General features: G+C 47.5%; 2 protein-coding genes across 2 annotated transcripts; one reads left to right on the top strand and one right to left on the bottom strand.

Moving 5' to 3' along the window:
• Positions 1-350: 350 nt before the first annotated feature.
• On the top strand, positions 351-12,175 carry POMT1 (protein O-mannosyltransferase 1). Its single transcript, XM_082295186.1, has 20 exons — positions 351-476; positions 1,087-1,230; positions 1,900-2,006; positions 2,583-2,633; positions 2,977-3,123; positions 4,084-4,195; positions 4,678-4,743; positions 4,871-4,964; positions 5,396-5,551; positions 6,122-6,252; positions 6,478-6,573; positions 7,892-7,984; positions 8,991-9,087; positions 9,177-9,269; positions 9,780-9,900; positions 10,163-10,260; positions 10,775-10,888; positions 11,381-11,507; positions 11,591-11,768; positions 11,975-12,175. The coding sequence occupies exons 2-20, from the start codon at positions 1,109-1,111 to the stop codon at positions 12,147-12,149; spliced, it is 2,178 nt and encodes a 725-aa protein (XP_082151312.1). The 5' UTR covers positions 351-476; positions 1,087-1,108; the 3' UTR covers positions 12,150-12,175.
• A 62-nt stretch (positions 12,176-12,237) lies between these two features.
• UCK1 (uridine-cytidine kinase 1) lies at positions 12,238-19,264 on the bottom strand. Its single transcript, XM_082295187.1, has 7 exons — positions 19,163-19,264; positions 18,767-18,926; positions 17,914-18,010; positions 17,649-17,791; positions 17,477-17,571; positions 16,344-16,392; positions 12,238-15,374 (listed from the first exon to the last, which is right to left on the bottom strand). The coding sequence occupies exons 1-7, from the start codon at positions 19,247-19,249 to the stop codon at positions 15,187-15,189; spliced, it is 819 nt and encodes a 272-aa protein (XP_082151313.1). The 5' UTR covers positions 19,250-19,264; the 3' UTR covers positions 12,238-15,186.
• Positions 19,265-19,907: the final 643 nt, after the last annotated feature.

The following is a 19,907-nucleotide window of genomic DNA, read 5'->3' as shown; positions in this document are numbered from 1 at the left end:
TAGGGTGCGCGGTGGGTCCTAGTGACCCTCTGAGGGCGAGCTGTGCGGTCAGCAGTCCTGCTGTCCCCCCGAGAGCTTGAAAAGGGAACAAGGCGGGGTGGGGCGGTGGTCTTGCTGCCCCCTGATGAGGGGTGCAGAGCCTGGCAGGGGTTTGAGGGTGCCCTGAGGAGGAGCCCGAAGTGGTGCTGCACACCCGCTCCGAGCCCAGCTGCACTGCGGGGACCGGCGGGGCCTCCGTCAGGTGCTCCCGGGGTCCCAGCGCCTGCGAGGGGCTAACAGAGCCCAGGGGGGAGCACAGCTCTGCCAAGGGCTCCTGAAAACCTCTGTTCCACGCAGCGCTTGTGTTTTGTAGGCAGAGAGAAACCAGGCCAGTGGCACCGCTCTGGATGGTGGTGATGTGCTCGCATCCCACTTTGTTCTCTCCTGATCAAAGCCACGCAGATGGATTTGTTCTGGTAACTTTCCGTTGTGTTGAGGTGAGGAGACACAGCGCTGATTCTCTGTTATTTTCTGACCTAGCTTTTAGCACTTCTGCTTAAACAGCACCTATACCTGTGCTCCAGTAACCAGCTTTGTAAGGCAGAGGGGATTTGGAGGGGTCTGCCTCTCCCTTCCCCACCCCCAAACAAATACCTAAGTTGGCGAGGAAGTAACTTGTTTAAGGGGTTTTTTAAAGCTACCTGAGCTCTAAATAGCTCAGTTAGTGAGGTAATCTGGTGCCTGAGCACATGGGTTGTCCATCACTAGCATCAGAATTTGGGCTGTGAGGTTTGCTTGCACAAAGCAGAATATAGGCTGGAGAATTAAGCTGCTGTGTTTCTGGAGAACCAGTGTAAGAATAAACAGGATTTCTAGCTTACTACTGCAGGCAGAAGCAGGGCAGATTAAAAGTATGTCAGTTTAGTAACTTTATTTTTACAATTAGTCCTGTACATAGAATAGAAATGCAGATACATGAAGAGCAAGAGGATTTTGGGAAACGAATTACCATGAGCTGCTTGTAGCAGAAACTAGGCCTGATGCTTTCTGTGAAGTGTTCAGCTCTGTGTGCCAAAGGGTGACTGCTGGTCTCTTCTGCTCTTGAAGGTTCAGACAAACCTTTGACAGGATGTTGGGGTTTCTGAAGGAGCCAGTTGTGGTCACTGCAAAGATCAATGTGAACCTCGTGGCACTGACTGTGATGGGATTAATAAGTCGTCTTTGGGGGTTTTGCTATCCACGGGCTGTGGTGTGAGTAAAGTTTCTTTTCTACCTGAATGACACAAACTTGTTTGTCAAACATTTGTGGGTAAGAATACAGGAGCAGAAGAGCACAGCTTGGCTGATGTCAGCCTCTGTAAATCATGGAGTCACAAAATCCCAGACTGGTTTGGGTTCAAAGGGACCTTAAAGTTCATCCCATTCCACCCCCTGCCATGGGCAGGGACACCTTCCACTATCCCACGTTGCTCCAAGCCCTGTCCAACCTGGCCTTGGACACTTCCAGGGATGGGGCAGCCACAGCTTCTCTGGGCAACCTGTGCCAGGGCCTTCCCACCTTCATGGGGAAGAATTCTTTCCTAAAAATTAATCTCAGCCCACTCTCTGTCAGTGTCAAGCCATTCTCCATTGTCCTGCCACTCCAGGCTCTTGTAGTCTCTTCACATCTTTCTTGTAGGCTCCCTTCAGGTACCAGGAGGCCACAACTAAGTCACCCCTGTGGGCCTTCTCTTGTCCAGGCTGAACAATCCCAATATGGTGATAGTCTTTCCCTAATAAAACCCCCTGAGGAGGAGGGGCAAAGCCTCAGTGCTTCGTTGCATTCTTAGCTTTCTGCCAACAAGTCAGTGTTTGCTTTCCAAGTATCCCTGCAGGATAATTCCAGTTAGATTTGACATATTTCTGCCTCTGGTGTCTCAGGTTTGATGAAGTTTATTATGGCCAATTCGTTTCACTCTACATGAAGAGGATCTTCTTTGTGGATGACAGTGGCCCACCTTTTGGCCACATGCTGCTGGCCTTGGGAGGTAAGGTCTCCTGGAACTGGGAAGTGCCTGTTGCGTGTTCCTGTGGAAGAGAGAGGTGCTGGTTAGAAATGAATCATCAGATCCAGTTATGGGGGGAGGGCACAAGGCAAATGAGAGACTCTGAGCTTGACAGAATTGAGTTTTCCTTTATTTAGGATTGTTAGGGGGCTGTTGCATGAGTAGAGGGGGGATGATGAAGCCATGTATCCATCACCTCACTGCTGTCTAGTCCTTTGGATAAAGAGAAAGGTAAGATGAGAACTGCTAGTGACAAGAAATAGGCAACAAGCCTCAGTTCCTTTCTGTAGCTATCACAACATGAAAGTGTCTGTATGGGAGGGAGAGATTAAATATACATCTGACTTTGTCACTGAGAATCCCTTGTTCCCAATTTATATTCTTTGTGCCTCTGCACATTCTCAAGCATTGCTGCAGACAGAACAGTATCAAAGAGGACCCTTTTGGGAAAGAGGGCCTTCATGCAAGGAAAAGCTGTGTGTTTGGGAAATGGTTCCCAATTTAGCACCAGGTTTTATACATGTTTTGAGACTGGAAATTCTCTTGTTCATGTTGTAGGTTACTTAGGAGGATTTGATGGAAACTTCCTATGGAACAGGATCGGAGCTGGTAAGAGCTGTTTTCAACTGTCTCATTCTTTAGAGAAAATAAGCAAAATTTCAGCAACTGACAGATTCCTTTTGCCTGTCTAGTGGAAGTAACACTTTGTCCAACACCTTCACTTCTCTTTTTAAATAAGTCTTCTGCAGGTCTCTAGCACAAGTTAAAAGCACTATGAATTCATAGCACAAGCTTTCTAAATCAGCCAAGCAGTTTAAGCAATACAAGATGGACAAATTAGTACAAGTAGGAGTTAGATTCATCTAACAGCTAAGAAATTTTGTCTTGGTCTGTCCTTTGTGCAGTTAAGTTTCCAAACTGGTGGATCACTGTTTCCTGTTTTCTGTTTCAGAATACAGCATGAATGTTCCTGTGTGGTCCCTGCGACTCCTGCCAGCTCTGGCTGGTGCTCTCTGTGTGCCTTTAGCCTACCAGATTTTGGTTGAACTGCACTTCTCCCACTGTGCTGCACTTGGAGCTGCTCTTCTTATTCTCTTAGGTAAGGTTGTTCCACTGAGCCCCATTCTTCATACATGGGGAAAAGAGTCCCTTTTCCCCTTAGGAATGTTTAGGGCAGAGTAGCATCTCCCCAGAAAACACTGACAACATGTCAGCCCTGGCCTTTGTCAGTCTGTGCTGAGCCTCCCTGGTCTCCTCCATCCTCACTGCTCTGCAGCAGGCTGCCCTTCTAGGCTTTACACAAGTCCATTTCGATATTAAGCAAAGTAGGCAGCCTTAAAAGCCTCACAAGAAACCACATTTCTTGTATCCAAGGAGGCCTGTACTCCCTTCCTCAGAGGCTTGCAGGATGAGTTACAACATACTGGTTTTTAACAGCAGGATGACCCTACTTGCAGTCAGAGCTCATCAAATTTCTTCATGTCCAAACTGCAGCAAACCAGCCTATGTCCTTAGCACAGTGGTTTGACACTGTTCTGGTGTGTACAACTCAGCTGGTTCTGTTTCTCTGAGGGGCTGCTGCCAGCTGCCTGAGAGGAAAAGAGCCTCTCAGCAGCCTTTTAGCAGCCTGATAAGAGACACCTCTCCTAGCTACCAGCTGCTCTGATTCTGGCTCATTGCAGCTCCCTTTTCCGCAGTTCTGTTGCGGTGCTCATTGCTTGCTGTGCTCACTGCCTGGACTCTGCCTTGAGAAGCACCTCTCTGGATTTCCCAGTACTGATTTCCTTTGCCTTTGTAGGAAGTACAGCAGCTTTATCTGCCTCCTGACAGACTTGACTGCTCACCCAGCTCTGTCTTGGAAACAGTTATGGCCATGTAATTTGCTCCTGCTGGAAGGTTTTTGTCCCTCTAAACCCAGCACTTGCCCATTACAGCCAGTAGGAATGGGCTGTCCCTAAAAGGGCAGGTCCTTCTGTTAGATAACGATTTAAAAGTCTGAGGTAGCACTTGCCTATAGAGAAGTTTCTCTAATTTTGTGTCTGTCTCTCTTTTCCAACAGAGAACTCTCTGATCACTCAATCAAGGTTCATGCTTCTGGAATCAATACTGATTTTTTTTATCCTGCTTGCAGTTTTGTCCTACCTGAAGTTCTATAATTTGAAAAAGCACAGGTAAAGCTGAATTGTCTCCCACTTTTTTGGATATTCTCATGGTGACATTTTTTTTTGTCACAGACTGTGTTTTTCTATGCCTCTTAACCATTCTGCAACTCACTTCATCTGTCTGTAAAATCCAATGCTTTGACCTCTCGTATGGCTGCCCAGATGTTTTCTCCTGAGCAGTGTTAACTGCTGTTAGCAGTGTTAACCCTGTTAGCAGGGTTGTCTTTTTTTAATATTAAAATAGAAATAAAATCCCTTGGTAGCACTTCTTTGCCCACGCAGATTTTTTACTGGAAGGTTTCCTCCTGTGCACAGAAACTCTGGTGATATCAGGTCACTTAATGCTCCTTTATAACTGTTTACAGGCATTCAATTTAGAGATATTTGTCTCTTTTGTTCTCTGATCCTTGCAGAGGATGAAGTAATCCTTAGTACAGTAAAATTATCTTTAAACTGAGCCTAGCAAGTGATTTAATACATTTATCTTTAAGTGCCTTCTCTGGAAGCTGGTGGTTTTGGCTCCTGCTGACTGGAGTAGCCTGTTCTTGTGCAGTTGGGTAAGTGATGATGTCTTACCCGGACTTTAATGCCTCCTGTTCAAGAGAATGTTTGCATATTTATATCTTGTGTTAGGTAATTGTGTAGTTTTTAACCATGTTCATTTTTTGTGCACTTTCTTTTCAGAGTGAAATATATGGGCCTGTTTACCTATATGCTGCTCTTGGCCATTGCAGGACTCCATTTCTGGCACATGATAGGAGACCAGGACTTGTCAAATGTAGGTAGCACAGCATGCAAAATGTATTATTTGTAACTTTTCAGTGCAGGAGCCTTTCAAGCCCACAGATAACACTGCTGTCTGTAGCTGGCTTTTGTACTAAAATTCCTTGTCTGGAAACCTTCCTGTCTTAGCACAGTTCTCAGCTCAGTTGCTGGGGAAGATAGAAGTAAGTTTAAGAACAATATGTGTGTGTGATTGTCTTTTCTGCTGTTATCCGTGTCTTGGTAATGTGTGACTCAGAACATGCACTTGTCTCACACACTCCTGCCAGCTCCACTTCAAATCCTTGCTGGAAGTTATCCAGTGGCCCACAAAGTTACAGCTGAATGAACGTGGTGGGGAAAACTTAGAAAAAACAAAACAAGCTAAGTGCTCTGGAACTTTTAATATCTAGAACATGAACCAGTAAGTTTTCTCTGTTCTTCCAGGTTTCCTTGCTGTGCCATTTTCTAGCCCGGGGTCTGGCCCTCATCATCATTCCCATGGGGTTGTACCTGTCCTTCTTCTATGTTCACTTGGCTTTGCTGTATCGCTCTGGGCCTCATGACCAGATCATGACAAGTGCTTTCCAAGCCAGCTTAGAGGTAAAGGAAATGTGGTCTTGGAACTGATTTATTAGAGAGAAGAGGGGGAAATGTTCACTATTAGGCGGTGTTCAGTCCTGTTCCTCTGATCCTGCATATTTTTTCCCCTTTATGTCATTTAACTATTTTGCTGCTGTAGTACTGCTTTAAGGTGAAGCAATAATGACTGAAATCCTAATAACAGATGAAAAGCTTTTCCCAGTGAACCAAGAGCAATATATTCACTCTTCTGCTGTAGGTTTGTCCCTTCCTATGGGAAACTCCACAGAAGTAGATACAGTGCTGAACTCTCATGTGGTGACGTGGTATACGATAGGAGTTCTTAGCCTTTTAGAACATGGCTTTAGGGATTTCCTGACACCCTGTAGTCTTTTAGTTTTTTAGGTGTTTAGGTGTCTATTTACTATCTATTGAGTATGGTGCTGCAAGAATTGATTTTGGTAGATAAAACCAAATGAGAAGGCACTGTGTGAAGATACTGCTGTGTTGAAGTGGCATGTGACTCAATAGAATTTAAACAGCCTCTGGGTTGTTTCTTCTTTGTATTTATCCTGTCCTTACCCTTCTCAGGGTGGGCTGGCTCGAATCACTCAGGGTCAGCCCTTAGAGGTGGCCTACGGCTCTCAGATCACCCTGCGGAACGTGCTGGGCAAGCCCATGCAGTGCTGGCTCCATTCTCACACCAACACTTACCCCATCAGGTGAGCAATCGGGGTCTGTATGGGGAGGGTGGAAGCAGGCTCTGCTGCTTCACCTGCCAGTCCAAGTGTAGCAGTTCAGGTCCTGGCAATGTCATCATTAATCCTTCAGATTCCCTGTGTTCTGTAGGAGTGATCAGTGATGTGGTGCTGGTTTGTATTGCTGGCACTGGTGAGTGCAGCAATGTACCTTTACACTTCTGTGGGGTTTTGTAACTTCCTGTGCAGGTATGAGAATGGCCGAGGGAGTTCCCATCAACAGCAGGTGACCTGCTATCCCTTCAAGGATGTGAACAACTGGTGGATTGTCAAAGATCCTGGAATGTGAGTATGCAGGAAATTTAAATTCAATCTATATGCTTCCAAAACCCAGCCAGGGCTTGGATTGGATTTGACATAACTCTTCACTGCTTATGGGTGCAGAAGCCTTGTGTGATCTGAGCAAGTGATTGCAGCTCTTTGCACAATCCTCCTCAGTGTGGTAAAAGCATTATTGAGAACTCTCAAATCCTGTCTGAACTGCTCCTGTCGGAATGTGGGCTGTGCTGTGCACAAGGGGAACTTGAAAGACTCACAGGACCAGTGGAGATTCTTCAGGTGTTTTGCATGAAAGGGAAGCTCTGCTTTTTGAAGTGTGTGAGCCGTGGTGTTAGAGTGTCTTGATGAGTTTCATCAAACTTGAATGAGTCTCAGGAAAGAATAGAAAACACTTTTGAAAAATGAGTAGTTCTTTGTATTAGAAGCATGGAGTGAGCTGTAAGATCTGCCACATAGGGAAGGATTCCAAGTGGTGCCTTTACCTGAGAGGCCTGGTTTGTGCTGAAGTGTTTTGCCATTGTCACTGTCAGTGCAGGACTCTCTGCTCTTGTTTAGCCAGTAAAAGCCCTTGAGTGATACAATTCCATACTGATCAAAAAGTTGCTTCTGTAGGTTTCTTACATTGTTCTGGGAACTTTATAAGGAGTCCTACCAGAAGGACTGTGTGCCATTACAAGTCAAGTCCTCATTGGGAAAGTTTGTCCATGGTGCAGACCTTTCAAGTAGGGGCTTTACCAGAACCACAGACCCCAGATATATTGTTATAATTCTTCAAACTCAAAACACTCCTATGAGCACTGGAGGATGTGAAGTCCTTCAGTAAAATACAGACAGCAGTTCAGTGAACTGCAGTGTTCCCCCTTGCCATGGCCCTGCCCAGAAGCAAGGTGAGAGTTTACTCTGTATGGTGGAGAAAGCCATTAATTCTCCTATAATTGTGCCAAAGTGACATCAGCTGTAATACAGTACCCATCAGACCCAGTGAAGCACTTAGTGTTTCACACAAGCCACCAAACAGCTGTGCCACGGGAATAACCTTAATTCACTCCTGACTGACCTGGATTCAGAGACTGACCTAATGCCTGGAGTGTCAGTATCCCATTACTGATCCTCTGACTCATTCTGCCCTTAACTCACCTTTGCCTTGATGAGCTTTGTTTCCATTCTGGTACAGCCTAGATACTGCTTTAATTTCTCATTTTCTTGCCTAAATGTCTGTCCCTGCCTGCAGCTTCATGACCTAACAACTTGGTTGTGACAAGGTTGTGTTCTACATAAAGATACATATAATTTAACCATTTTCTCTTGGGTGTCCCTTCACCAGGCAGCAGCTGGTGGTGAGCAACCCACCGCGGCCCGTCAGGCACGGGCACATCGTGCAGCTGGTCCACGGCATCACAACTCGCTACCTCAACACGTAAGTCCTTTCCTCGTGCTCTGCTGTGCCAAGCCTGCTGGCTCATTCTGCTGAGTTGGCTCTCAGAATAACCACTCAGGGGTTGAAGCACAGTGAGCTTGCGTTCAGATAGGCCGTAAACTGCCTGTTATTTGTGGATTTTTACACCAGTGAGCCTAGGAGGAGCCTCATGTGGTTAGTTCCATAAAGCATCCTTGTGGCCCAGAGGAAGGGTGCTGTATGCTTATTTATTTTTTTCTGGTTGACTCGGCAGTGGAATTTGATCCTAATCACAAACTTCTTAATGGTTGCTTACTGCTTCTGTTCTTCCCTACTCGTGGCTTTTAGAGGATTTCACAGTTGTTCACATTTCACGGTAGTTTTGCAGATTCCTAAATACAGAGTCCCCTCTGTGCATCTTCATCCTCACCTCTTCACTGCCCCCACTCCAGACAGGTGCAGGTATTCAGTATTTTGGGTGACTTTTAACCCAAAGCCAACTCCACTGACTGTTGGCATGCTGCTACCCGAAGGATGTGCTCCGGAAGTTAGGAAGATGTGCTGGACAATCTGCTGTGCTGTGGCTGATTGCCAGAGATTCCTGCCTGCTTTGAAAGCCTACAGTATGAAGTTGCCTCCTGACTGCCTCCCAAAGGGCATCTGTGTGTACTTGAATATCACTCAGATTAGGAAGGGGGTTGTTCTGAGCTTGGGTTTTTGCTATGTCCCTTCCAAATCTAATTTGTTCATTATTGGAAACCCCAGTGAACAGCGTCTCTGTTTGTCACAATCAGTGCTTGTTCTCCAGCCTGGAATCGCAGGCATCTGCATTGGCTTCCTCTGAGCCTGTTCCTGGCAGCTCTTGGTTGTGGGGAATGCTCTCTCTCAGAGTAAACAGTGCAATCTCTATAAGTGAGTTACTTTTTGCTTTATTACTGAATCCAGTCTAAGCCAATTCCATATGGGTTTGCTTTTTATATGTATTTGGGAAATGGTGGTGGAGGATCTTCCTTTATTTGTTTTCTAGGCATGATGTTGCTGCCCCTCTTAGCCCCCACGCCCAAGAAGTTTCCTGCTATATTGATTATAACATCTCCATGCCAGCACAGAACCTCTGGAGAGTTGTGAGTGGTCAAAGGGAGGGGAGGAGCTGATCATGCTCCAGCAGAAACAGCTGAGACAACATGGATCAAAAGCCATCTTTCTGTTGTAGGAAATTGTAAATCGTGAGTCTGACACGGATGTGTGGAAGACAATTCTGTCAGAAGTGAGGTTTGTTCACGTGAACACCTCTGCAGTGCTAAAGGCAAGTGGGGTTATGTTTATTTGCCTGTAGCTTTTGCTTCATGCAGTTCTTGTAATCTCAAAAACTCTGCTCCAAAATAGCTAAACCACTGTAACAAATAACCCCAATAAGTAAATTAAAGGAAACAATAAACTTGCTCACTGTGACAAAAGAGCAGCGTGTGTTTTAAGGTAGTCACACTGATACTTCATCCCTTTCAGCATCAAAGCTGTGCTGCTTCTCAAGAGGTTGTGACCATTGTACACAACTGGGGCTTACAAACTGATGCTGAGTCTTTGTGTCTGTGAGACCAGCTGGAATAATTAAAGATCTTCTTCTTTACAAAGTTTACCAGAATCACTGATTTTATGGCTGTAGCATTTGTTGAGACAGTTTTGCATGGTGACTCTTCACATATTTTCTGGCAGTCCCTTGCTGTCATGCAGTGCTCAGGCAGAGCCTGGGAACTTCTTCCATCCTGAAGTTCAGATTGGCAGAATTTTTAGTTTAAAAGTTACCTTTCTCTTGTAGCTCAGTGGAGCATCTCTACCTGAGTGGGGATACCGGCAGCTGGAGGTGGTTGGAGAGAAGCTGTCCAAAGGCTACCACCAGAGCATGGTGTGGAATGTGGAAGAGCACAGATATGGGAAAAGTATGTCTCAGCCATGTTCTTGAGGCAGATTTCTGTGACTGGGGGCACATCATGGTGATGTGAAGGTGGCTCTGTGTGTATGTGTCTTCAGTTGGCTCTATCATGATGTCAGAATCATTACAAAGTCCCTCCAAGTGCTGTTGCAGTTGGATGATGTATTGGAGAAGGGCTCCTGGGAGAGTGAGGAGCCTATGTGCTCTCTCCCTTTTCTAGCTTTCTGCCTGTTATGTGGTTATTTCTGAGCTATGCTGTTTTCTTCCAGGCCAAGAGCAAAAAGAGAGGGAAGTGGAACTCCACTCTCCCACACAGATGGACATCAGTAAAAACCTCAGCTTCATGGCAAAGTTCACAGAATTGCAAGTGAGTGTCTTGTTATTCTCTTCATTTTTCCTTCTGCTGCAGAGCAGGAACCTGAGCATTTCTGCAGACTCTGGGTCTGAGGATTCATTGTTTAATCCTTGCTGATACTTTGGCTTCCTCACTGAAAAAAAAATGTGTCTGAATGCACTTATAAGGGCATTAAAGACCTGAGCTGTCCAGTAATGAATACCCGAGTGATTGTGTAACAAAAAAGGGGGAGGAAAATTGGTTGGGCACCCAGAGGCTGCCTGAAACTGAGCTGTCATGTATGGTACATGCAGTGAGTAGTGTTGATGCTCCTTTCTATCTTTATAGAAATTCACTGAGGAAAGTGCATCATTTGATAGCAAAATAAAACTGTGGTATTGGTCAGTATCCATATGAGATAAGCAAAATGTTTCTCCACTCCCAGGTTAGGAACTTAACATCTTACATCTGGAGCTCTTCACCCATGCCTGCTATCCCACCCGTTGTTCCAATTCTGAAAGCCTTCTGTTCACCTTTCTTTTTCTAGTGGAAAATACTCACATTAAAAAATGAAGACACAGAACATAAGTACAGCTCCTCTGCCCTGGACTGGATCACAATGGACACCAATATTGCCTACTGGCTCCACCCGACCTCGGGGGTAAGTACAAGAGGTAGAAGTAGCTGTGAAGCTGTTGAGAAAGCAGAACAGCTCAGATGTGAGCTCCAGGAGAGGGAGTCAGAGCAGAGCTGCAGCTTCCAGCCAAGGGACTCTTCCTGTATTAATACATTTTCCACAAGGGGTGAGGTATTTATTTTAGCATGAGATACAGCTTTGACAGTACTTGCTTTTAATTAAATCATGTCTGCTTGTGCTTTTTTTTTTTTTTTTTTTTTAAGGTATATTGCAGTATAATAGTTTCCATTCTTGATTTCATTTAGAAGATGAGTGCATCTCCAATAACATATTTTAAATGCCTTCCATTACACGAGTCTTAAAGCAGTAAAGTTTATCAACCAGCTTTGTTCCAGGTTACTAGGCAGGCACATTCTGGAGCTTAATTTAGCAGGTTTGTGTAGGTAATACTTAAACTTACCTAAAAAAACCACAGCATGTTCCTGCTTCTGGCTTAGACCATCATGTATCCTGCAGGCCCAGATCCACCTCCTTGGGAATGTTGCCACCTGGGCTTCAGCTAATGCTGCTGCTCTGGTCTACCTGTGTCTGTCCCTGTGGTACTTGCTACGGCGAAGGAGGAAGATTTACGACATCCCTGAAGGTCTGATTGCACTGTGTGTGTGTGTCCAGGTGGAGGCTTGTGGCTTGTTCTGCTCTGACATGCCCATCTCCTGTCTCCTGCAGATGCCTGGCAGCTCTGGGTGTCAGCGGGAGGCATCTGTGGTGGAGGCTGGGCTGTGAATTACCTGCCCTTCTTCCTGATGGAGAAAACACTTTTCCTGTACCACTACCTGCCTGCTCTCACATTCCAGATTCTCCTCATTCCTGTGGTACTGCAGCATCTTGGCGATCATCTCTGCAGGTATTCAGCTTCAGCAGAAAAGTTCTCTTGAACAGGACTGGCACAGTTCTTTCTCCAGGGCTGTCACCTGGGCAAGCTGCTGCAGGGAAAGCAGTGGTTTTTCTAGCAGTGGCCATACCCTGTCATTTGCCAGGCACAGGTCTTTTGCATGAAGTGTTTGGCCAGCCTTGATGTAACTTGAGTGCTCTTTCCCTCTCTCATCCCAGATCTGTGCTGCTCAAGAGCATGTTCAGTGCACTGCTTGTAGCCTGGTTCTCCTCGGTGTACTTTGTGTACTGCACCTTCAGCCCCGTGACCTACGGGCAGCCCGCGCTGGCCCTCACGGAACTCAAGGCCTTGCGCTGGAAGGACACCTGGAACATCCTCATCCGAAAGCAGTGACCACTCCAGCCTTGTTACAGCAAAAGGAAACACCTTCTGTGCAAAGCCAAGAGTTTATTGTTAACATCATGGAAATCTTATAACAGTCGCATCAGATATTTTGTGGTAGTCCAGATCTAATGATTACAGGAGAAGAAAAGAAAGGAACACTGTTACAGAAAAGGTCTCAACAGTAATACAGCTGTTAGGAGCACAGTTCCCAGTTTCTGCCCCTGTTACATGCACCCTTCACTGCCCCTCAGGGTGTGAAGGTTGCTGACTTCAGTCAGTAGCATCCCAGCTCCTTTGCTGGGAAGAGCTGCAACAATTTCTTCTCTTTCCCGGAGTATGATGGTGGTTTCTTCCTTCTGGCACTACATTGCATTTAGGGCTATTTCATGTGTTTTCTATCACTGTGGTCTGCAACCCCATGATACAAGTCACTATAAATGGACTCTTTCCAACACATCAGATACTTTTGTTCGTTTTCTTTGTTATGCCTGAAACCCAGGTTTTCCCAGCTCTAAACCTTGCCCATCTTTAACAATCAGTAGCTGGCCCTGCAGCCTTACAGCATCATCCCATGACTCTATTCCTCAACAATGCATTGTTTGCCCCCAACTTCCAGTGCTCTGCTATCACTTCTATTTATGTAAATACAGCTACATTTATAAATAGTTCATTCTGCATAGACTAATGACTTGTTACTATTATCTATTTATAATCATCTGACATAAGCATCACTTTTAAGAAGACAAGCAAAATAAAAAGACATTAAAAATTGCTGTTACAGCTGAACAAGGCTTCAGGCAAGCCAGGTACTGAACCAAAGCCAGAAGAATCCTTTGGCCTTGTGGCACTGATCTGAAGCCTGAGGCCTGTTACCAGCAGTGGCAGTATTGCCATTACACCTCAGATCCCATGGGAATAGGAACTCTGGGCAAGGTAGGACCGATCCTGCTGACAAGGAAACCTGCTCCAACTTGTGCACGTGGGTTCAGGGGAAAAACACTGAAACCCAGCCCATGGCCTGGCCTGCACCAGCAGAGAATTCACAGAGAAGGAGAATGCAGAGGTGAAGGACTGGGATTGCTCAGTGGGGAATTTCTGATGTCCCTGTACAGGTGTCCAAGCAGGGCTGTAGTACCTGGGCCACATTCCATTTCCAGGTCCTGCAGGGCAGCACAAAGCTGCCAGAGCTGCATTCCCATGCCCCAGGGGCTCTTGGCTGTGCAGTTCCTCACTGCTCTAACGAATTCTATTCAAGGCTCCCCCCCACCCCCAGAGGAAGGTATGATCCAACACCACAGTCATTCAAAGTAGGTTTTAGTGACTGTTTTGCTCCTACTGTAATCAGCCCTGAGAGCTAATGCTTCAGTGCAGTAGCTCATACTCCAAGTCTGTCCCCTTGAGCTAAACAGCACCCAGCAGCAGTCAGGAAATGATCTGCCTTCTCCTGGGCACTGCAGAAGTACCACTGAACTGTCACTGAGACACCAAACCTTCACCCCTTGCCAGTGCTGAAAAGACTATAGGGATGAAAGTGCAGACTGCATTTCTTAAGTTTTGGGTTTTTTCTCTAAATTTTCAGCCACAGCAGAACCAAAGGTAGTGATTCTGAGTTAAGGGGAGAAAAAACTGTTGAGTATAAGAGCCCCTCCAGCAGTGTTCCTTTCTGTGCCTTTGTGCTGGCATAGTGCAAGTACCAGAATTACCTTTTATAAAAATGGTCACTTCTGATCACTGTTCATTTATTTATTAGCCAAAGCAACACACCCACAACCAACACAGCCAAACCCCCCTTTTAGAAAATTAGTAAATATGAAAAAGTTCCTCTTAATAACATTTTCTTCCCACCCTCATTCTTAAAATTACACTGTAAGTTCAGACTCAAGAACGGTATCACAAGGACATTTTCAAAGGTCCAACCAGCACTTCATTGCAGATGTTTTTTTCCAGACAGACACTTCACGCTGCTGCAGTATCGCTTCTCTGGGGTAAACTACAGAAACTGGGATGTCACTGTTTGTACTTCTTGTCTGCTGTTTTTAGAAAGCCAGACATTCTTGAGTTGAAGCTGCTGGAGTGCAAGGCAAGTGCTCTGACCCTGTCTGAGGGTAGAACATGTCCAGGCAGCTGCTTGTGCCAGCAGGATGAGGGTCCTGCAAGTCCCAGTTTCCCCCCTTGCTGACCTCACCAGCCATCTCTGGAAGTGGACGGATTCTGCCCAGCAGAATTTGCAACCAGCAGTACAGAAATGCACTAAAACACACTAATACTGACAAGGTCAGGTTTCTGTTTCCATGAGCAACTCAATCCAGTTGGAGCTCACACATTCAGTAACTGTGGTACAGCACACTGTCTGGGTACAAAAAATAATCATACAGTGTAGCAAGATTCAGGAGCTTAGGAATAAATTAGGAATCAGAACCACTCAACTTCTTGGGCCTGTCCCCTGGTGAATTGCAAGTTCCCGTTTGTCCCAGCCAGCCTCTCAAGGAAGAGGTGTCTCTACAGGTCAGTCCCTCTGATCCCACAGGTTAGGAGGAGGCTGACCAGCAGCAGAGCATGGCCACAACTCAAGGTGCCAACAAGGCGGAGAAGAGTAAAAGCTGTACCTGCTTGTTAAAATTAACAGCATGTGAGCTAGTCTTGGATAGAGAAAAACACCCAAGAGGCAGATGATTTTCCTGCTACAGACGACTGTCGTCAGGGGAATGGGGTATTTTACTAGTCACCTGGTAGTGCTTAATTTTCAGGGGAGTCTCAGCATTAGATCTCACTTTGAAAATTAAAAAAAGGCAAGTAGCACTGCCTTTAACCAGTTCATCAAGTACCAACTCCAGACATCTCAGGCAGAATAGGGAGGGGTTTGAAGGGAAGAGGGATAGATGGCCAAGCCCTTCCTCTCCCCTCTGAGACAAGATTCCCACCAGGATCCCCTCCGCTGCTAGGGACGACTTAAAGGGCGCTTCACCAACCATTTCGTGGAAGTCCTTTCCCAGAGTTGTCTTCAGTGTTGGTGTGGACCAGAGGCAAACCCTTGGGACGTGCCGGGTTAGTGCGGGCGGCTGCTGGACTCCAGGTGGGAGCGCTTCCCGGCCGCCAGGACGCCGCCGCTCTCCGCCTGCTCCGGGAACGGCCGCTTGTACGTCCGGCCGTGCCCATTCAGTGCCCCCCGCTGCCACTTGCAGATGTCTCCGTTCAGGATGTCCTGAATGTGCTGCACGATGAGGTTTATGGCAACTGCAGAGAGGAACAGGGAATACAGGACATGAAGGCTTTCCTGGCTGAGTTATCTAGAAAATGTGGAGCATCCAGCCCTGCTCAACCCAAGTTTTAACAACCCAAGTTTTAACACACAAGAGTGCCGAGAATATTTCTCTGCCTGTTTTTAAGGGTTCTTACCCCCCTGAACAACACTGTTTTAGCTTCAAACCTTGGAAAAAATTACCAACAGTCAGACAACAACTAGAAAATACAGTGGTGGGAATTAGGTGATAGACTACTATGTAAGATTGTCACAGGGTGAAAAATTTAGAGGTTTTAGGCTTCTCTTTGTAGTAAATAGATAAAAAATATCAAAATGGAGGATTGTTGTTGTTCTCTAGACCTTCTTCTCCTTCTTCTACTACTCCATATTCTCCAGTAAAAGTGGTTTGGAATGACTGGATAGAAAATTCCGCAGTTCCTAGTCGTGTTACTGAATAATTGGCAGGAAAGTGAAAATAATGTACATTTTTAGTAACTATTGGTTAAAATATCTTTAAAAGGCTGTGTAAATCTTGCTGATTGGACTCACTCCTACTTTTCCTCCTTCTATGCTGTACCTGGGTCACGCTAGTGGCTCTGTTCCTCTGATAAGACTTAATAAGCAACTATCTGGAAGCACTGAAAATCAAATAAAAGTCTCTGTTTATCTTTGAAACTCCTTGCAAGGACTTTCAGCAAATTCTCTCCCATCAGGAGAGACTTGATTTATGGCACGGTAAAGTGTCAAAGCCCTTAAATTAAATTCTGCCTGCTGCCTGCAAGTGAGGTCAGACCTCAACAGGTCACTTTTCCAGAGGCTTCCAAAGGCTGAGCAGCTCCCTCCCCTCCAGCAAAAATCCCTTCCTCAGGAGCAGGCACTCAAGGCAGCGGCATGCCTCCTGCTCTCTTCCCAACCCCAAAGGTGTCTCCCCAGGGAAATCAGGGAACCCAACTCCCTTTTACCCATGTTGTCAACTCCTCGGGGGATGATCACATCCGCATACTTCTTTGTCTGCAAAACAGAAACAGCGGTGGAGCCTGTTAATGGGAAAAGTCAGCTTCATTCCAGGAAGAAGCAACCAAAGGCCAGAAAAATGGGCAAAGGTAGAAGGTCTTGGTGCTCCAGGGTTGTAAGTTAAGGCTCTCTTTCACGGCAACAACCTAAATGAATTAACACATCACACTGGCAAATGTGCACTGGATTTAAGGCCAGAGATTGTTCTTACTGTCCCTTTGCAGAGAGTCACCAGGTAGAAGCAGCAGGTCAGGTGTGGAGTCCTTGCTTTTACCCTTCTGAGCTGCCTTCAAACATTGCCCATTTCAGGCAAGGTCTGTTTGCCAAGAGCTCGTTTTAATCAGCATTTCGCAAGCCCTTGCTAAATCTCTGCTGAGAGCCAAGGTAACCAATGTGCATGTGAAATTCCTGCCTGCCTCTGATAACGTTTTGTTGATCTTTTCTACCATAGCACTCCTGCTTTTTCTTCCCCCACAGCTGGGAAAAACCTGGCAAATTCAGCATTTCTAATGAGTAGTTTTAAAATCCCAGAATTCCTTTGATCTAGAGCAAGAGGTGCCTGAGTTAGCCTTTTCCAACTTCTTTAATCCACATACTGCATTTTGTTCTCATAGGGTTTTTTACAAATTAATTTGATTATGTGAGCACCTAAATTGGCCCCATACTACATGCAGAACTAGAATGGTCTGCCCCAGGTTTTCACCAGTGTTCCCTTTGAGAAAGGCTGCTGGAAACCAAGCTTTTCTTTCTTCCTACAAGACTTAAGAATAAACTGAGAGTGGGAGTGTTTCATTCAGAGAGACCCATACTAAAATAGCCCCAGCAGCCAGCAGTGAGGAAACGTGTTCGAGGCATTTCCACAGTGCTTTGCCAGCAGAAGGGACCATTTCAGTTCCTTAACAACCAGCTTGAAATGGTTGAAGACATGAGGCAGGGGGGAAGGCATGGGATTTGTGAAATACAGATACCAAAAGCCACCATTGCTGTACCTACAGCAGCTAATTCCCAGGCAACCCTGCTCCTCTATCCCCTCCCAAAAAGAAAAAGACCCCACAAATTAAATTACTTAAAGGCCCCATACCGGTAAGCAGAACTCCTCAAAGGCAGGCTTGACAAACGTGGTGTACTGGGTGAGGATCTGCTCCAGGTCCCTCCCACGTTTCATATCTCGCAGAACTGGGATGGGGGATAAAAGCACTGAGTGTTGCCCCATGGTGAGGGTGGATAAGGAACAGGGCACGGCAGGGCTTTACCTCTGCGGGACAGCCGGACATCAGAGTCCGTGTCCACAAAGAGACGGAGGTGGAACATGTCCCGAATGTCTTGATTGTAGAAAACCAGGATCCCCTCAAACAGGACGACGTCAGCGGGATAGACCACTGTCGTCTCTGCCAGCCTGCCAGGAGAGAACAGCCAGAGCACACTGTTAAACAGGCCTCGTGCCACCACCAAGCGATCCGTCCCCAGGCTGGGGACACCCCCACACAGCCCAGGACTTCAGGCAAAGCCAGAGCCTACCGAGAATGTGTCACGAAGTCGTACGTTGGTACATCAACCGTTTTGCCCTCTACAATGTTTTTCAGGGTTGAACGCATCAAATCGTTATCGAAGGCATCTGTGAGAGGAAAGTTTAAAGAGAAGGACTTTCAGTTGCTGTTGTATCAAGCGTTCTGCTTGGATTTTTCCAGACCCAAAGGAAAAACCCTCTGCCCAGTATTTCACCAAGAAAAAAGGAACTTGTGGCTTATTCTTTCCTATCAGTAGCAACACAACACTACCTGCCCAAGTGACAATGGCTGTGCTTGGTTTCAGAGATAAGGAAGAGACAGTTTGCTGTTTCTAAGCAACTACAACACAATGAAATTAAGATCCCAAAGGTGAAGCTGGTCATTTTATAATTTTATCAACCCACTTAGTAATTGTGTAATTTTGTGCAACTTTGTTTGTCTGTTAGTCAAGAGCCAATTGGAAAACCTCAGGCATCTTTCATGGTTTCCATTACCCACCCAACAGGCACCAGACTTCAGCCAAGGGCAGCTCCCTGTCCCGCCTACAATCCACAGCACTCCCCCGGGCGAGGGAAGCAGCTGTTTGTGTGGACAAGAAATAACAGGAAAGGATTTGGGGAATGATGTGGTTTATTACGGAGCCTCTCAAGAGAGGGGAGTGGGCTGGGATGCTCTGCACCTCTCCATGGCTCCAGAAGGGCCGTCAGTAACAACGGGCACAAGGGTAGGGACAAACGGATGTTTTGGTGGGGGAAAGCACATTTCTGTTCTCCCAACACTTCCCACAAGCACTTCCCGCAAGACCTAGCTGCGCTCCAAGCACCGACTGAACCCTGCTGGGGCCAGGATGGCGAGCGGCTCACCCGGGTGGTCGAAGTTGTACTGTCCCTTCAGCGCCTTGGCCTGCTGCTCGGCCGTCAGCACCTTGTAGAAGCTGTCCTGGCTGAGGATCAGCACCTTCCGCTGCCGCTGCTCCACCTCGTTCTGCCCCAGCAGCTCCATGATCTTCTCGCACACTGTGGACTGAGCGGCACGGGGGCTCAGGACCCCGACCCTTCCCGCGGCGCCCAGCCCGGCCCGTGCCCCGGCCCGACCTCTCCCCGGTGCCGGGACGCGGGGAGCGAGCGGCGCTCGCCCAGCCCGGGGCCGGCACCGGCGATGTCCCGGCGGGCGCCGCGCAGCTCCCGCGCCACGGGGACCGGCCGGGGCGGGGGTCAGCCCCAGCACAGCCCGCACGGCCCCCGGCACGGCGGCCTCACCTTGCCGCTGGCGGTGCCGCCGCTGACGCCGATGAGGAAGGGCTTGGGGTGAGGCCGCTCCGCGTCCGGGCCGCCGGCGGACGCCATGGCGGGAGGAACGGTGGGGGCGGGGCCGGCGGGGCGGGGCCGCGTGAGGGGGCGGGGCATAGAAAGGGGTGGGAGCGCGTGAGGGGGCGTGGTTGAGAAAAGGGGGAGTGGTCGAGAAAAAGGGGGCGGGGCCCCAAAAGGGGCGGGGCCCCGTGCGCTGAGCGCGTCCGGTCTCAGCCCCGAGGCCGGAGCGTCGGCACGGACAGATGGACGCACAGATGGATGGACGGGCGGAGGGGTGGGCAGATGGGTGGGCGGACAGATGGACGGGCACACGGACGGACAGATGGACAGCCGGACGTCTCTGCCTTATTACAGACAACGCTGTCTTGCCCAGGCACTTGTGTGAGCGTTTGAGTGCACGCCTGTCCCCGGGTGTGTGTGTGACACCTGCTCCCGTGTGTTTCACACCTGCACCCACGGGTGTGTTTACACCTGTAGCCAGGGGTGCACACGCAGGTGTGTGCAGAGCGCGGTGCACGGGAACTGTGAAGGAACACCTGAAGGTACAGCAGAGACACCAGGACACACAAATACACATATGGATAACACACGGACACACAGAGTGCGCACACACGTCCTGTGCGTGGGGTGTGATACAGATATCTACACACCCACGTGTTAAATATGAATAGCTATAGCTAATATACACAGAATT

This window comes from Coloeus monedula (assembly GCF_965178545.1).
Source record: "Coloeus monedula genome assembly, chromosome: 21".
NCBI classification, from domain to species: Eukaryota; Metazoa; Chordata; class Aves; order Passeriformes; family Corvidae; genus Coloeus; species Coloeus monedula.
This window is presented reverse-complemented; position numbering and strand designations above follow the sequence as displayed.

Coding starts and splice junctions, on each gene's coding strand:
- POMT1 (XM_082295186.1), top strand. CDS start 1,109: ATGTTGGGGTTTCTGAAGGAGCCAGTTGTGGTCACTGCAAAGATCAAT. Junction 2,007..2,582: donor CATGCTGCTGGCCTTGGGAG/GTAAGGTCTCCT, acceptor TTCATGTTGTAG/GTTACTTAGGAGGATTTGAT. Junction 10,261..10,774: donor CAAAGTTCACAGAATTGCAA/GTGAGTGTCTTG, acceptor TTCTTTTTCTAG/TGGAAAATACTCACATTAAA.
- UCK1 (XM_082295187.1), bottom strand. CDS start 19,249: ATGGCGTCCGCCGGCGGCCCGGACGCGGAGCGGCCTCACCCCAAGCCC. Junction 18,011..18,766: donor GTACAACTTCGACCACCCGG/GTGAGCCGCTCG, acceptor TTCCTCTCACAG/ATGCCTTCGATAACGATTTG. Junction 17,572..17,648: donor TGTCCGGCTGTCCCGCAGAG/GTAAAGCCCTGC, acceptor CCCCCATCCCAG/TTCTGCGAGATATGAAACGT.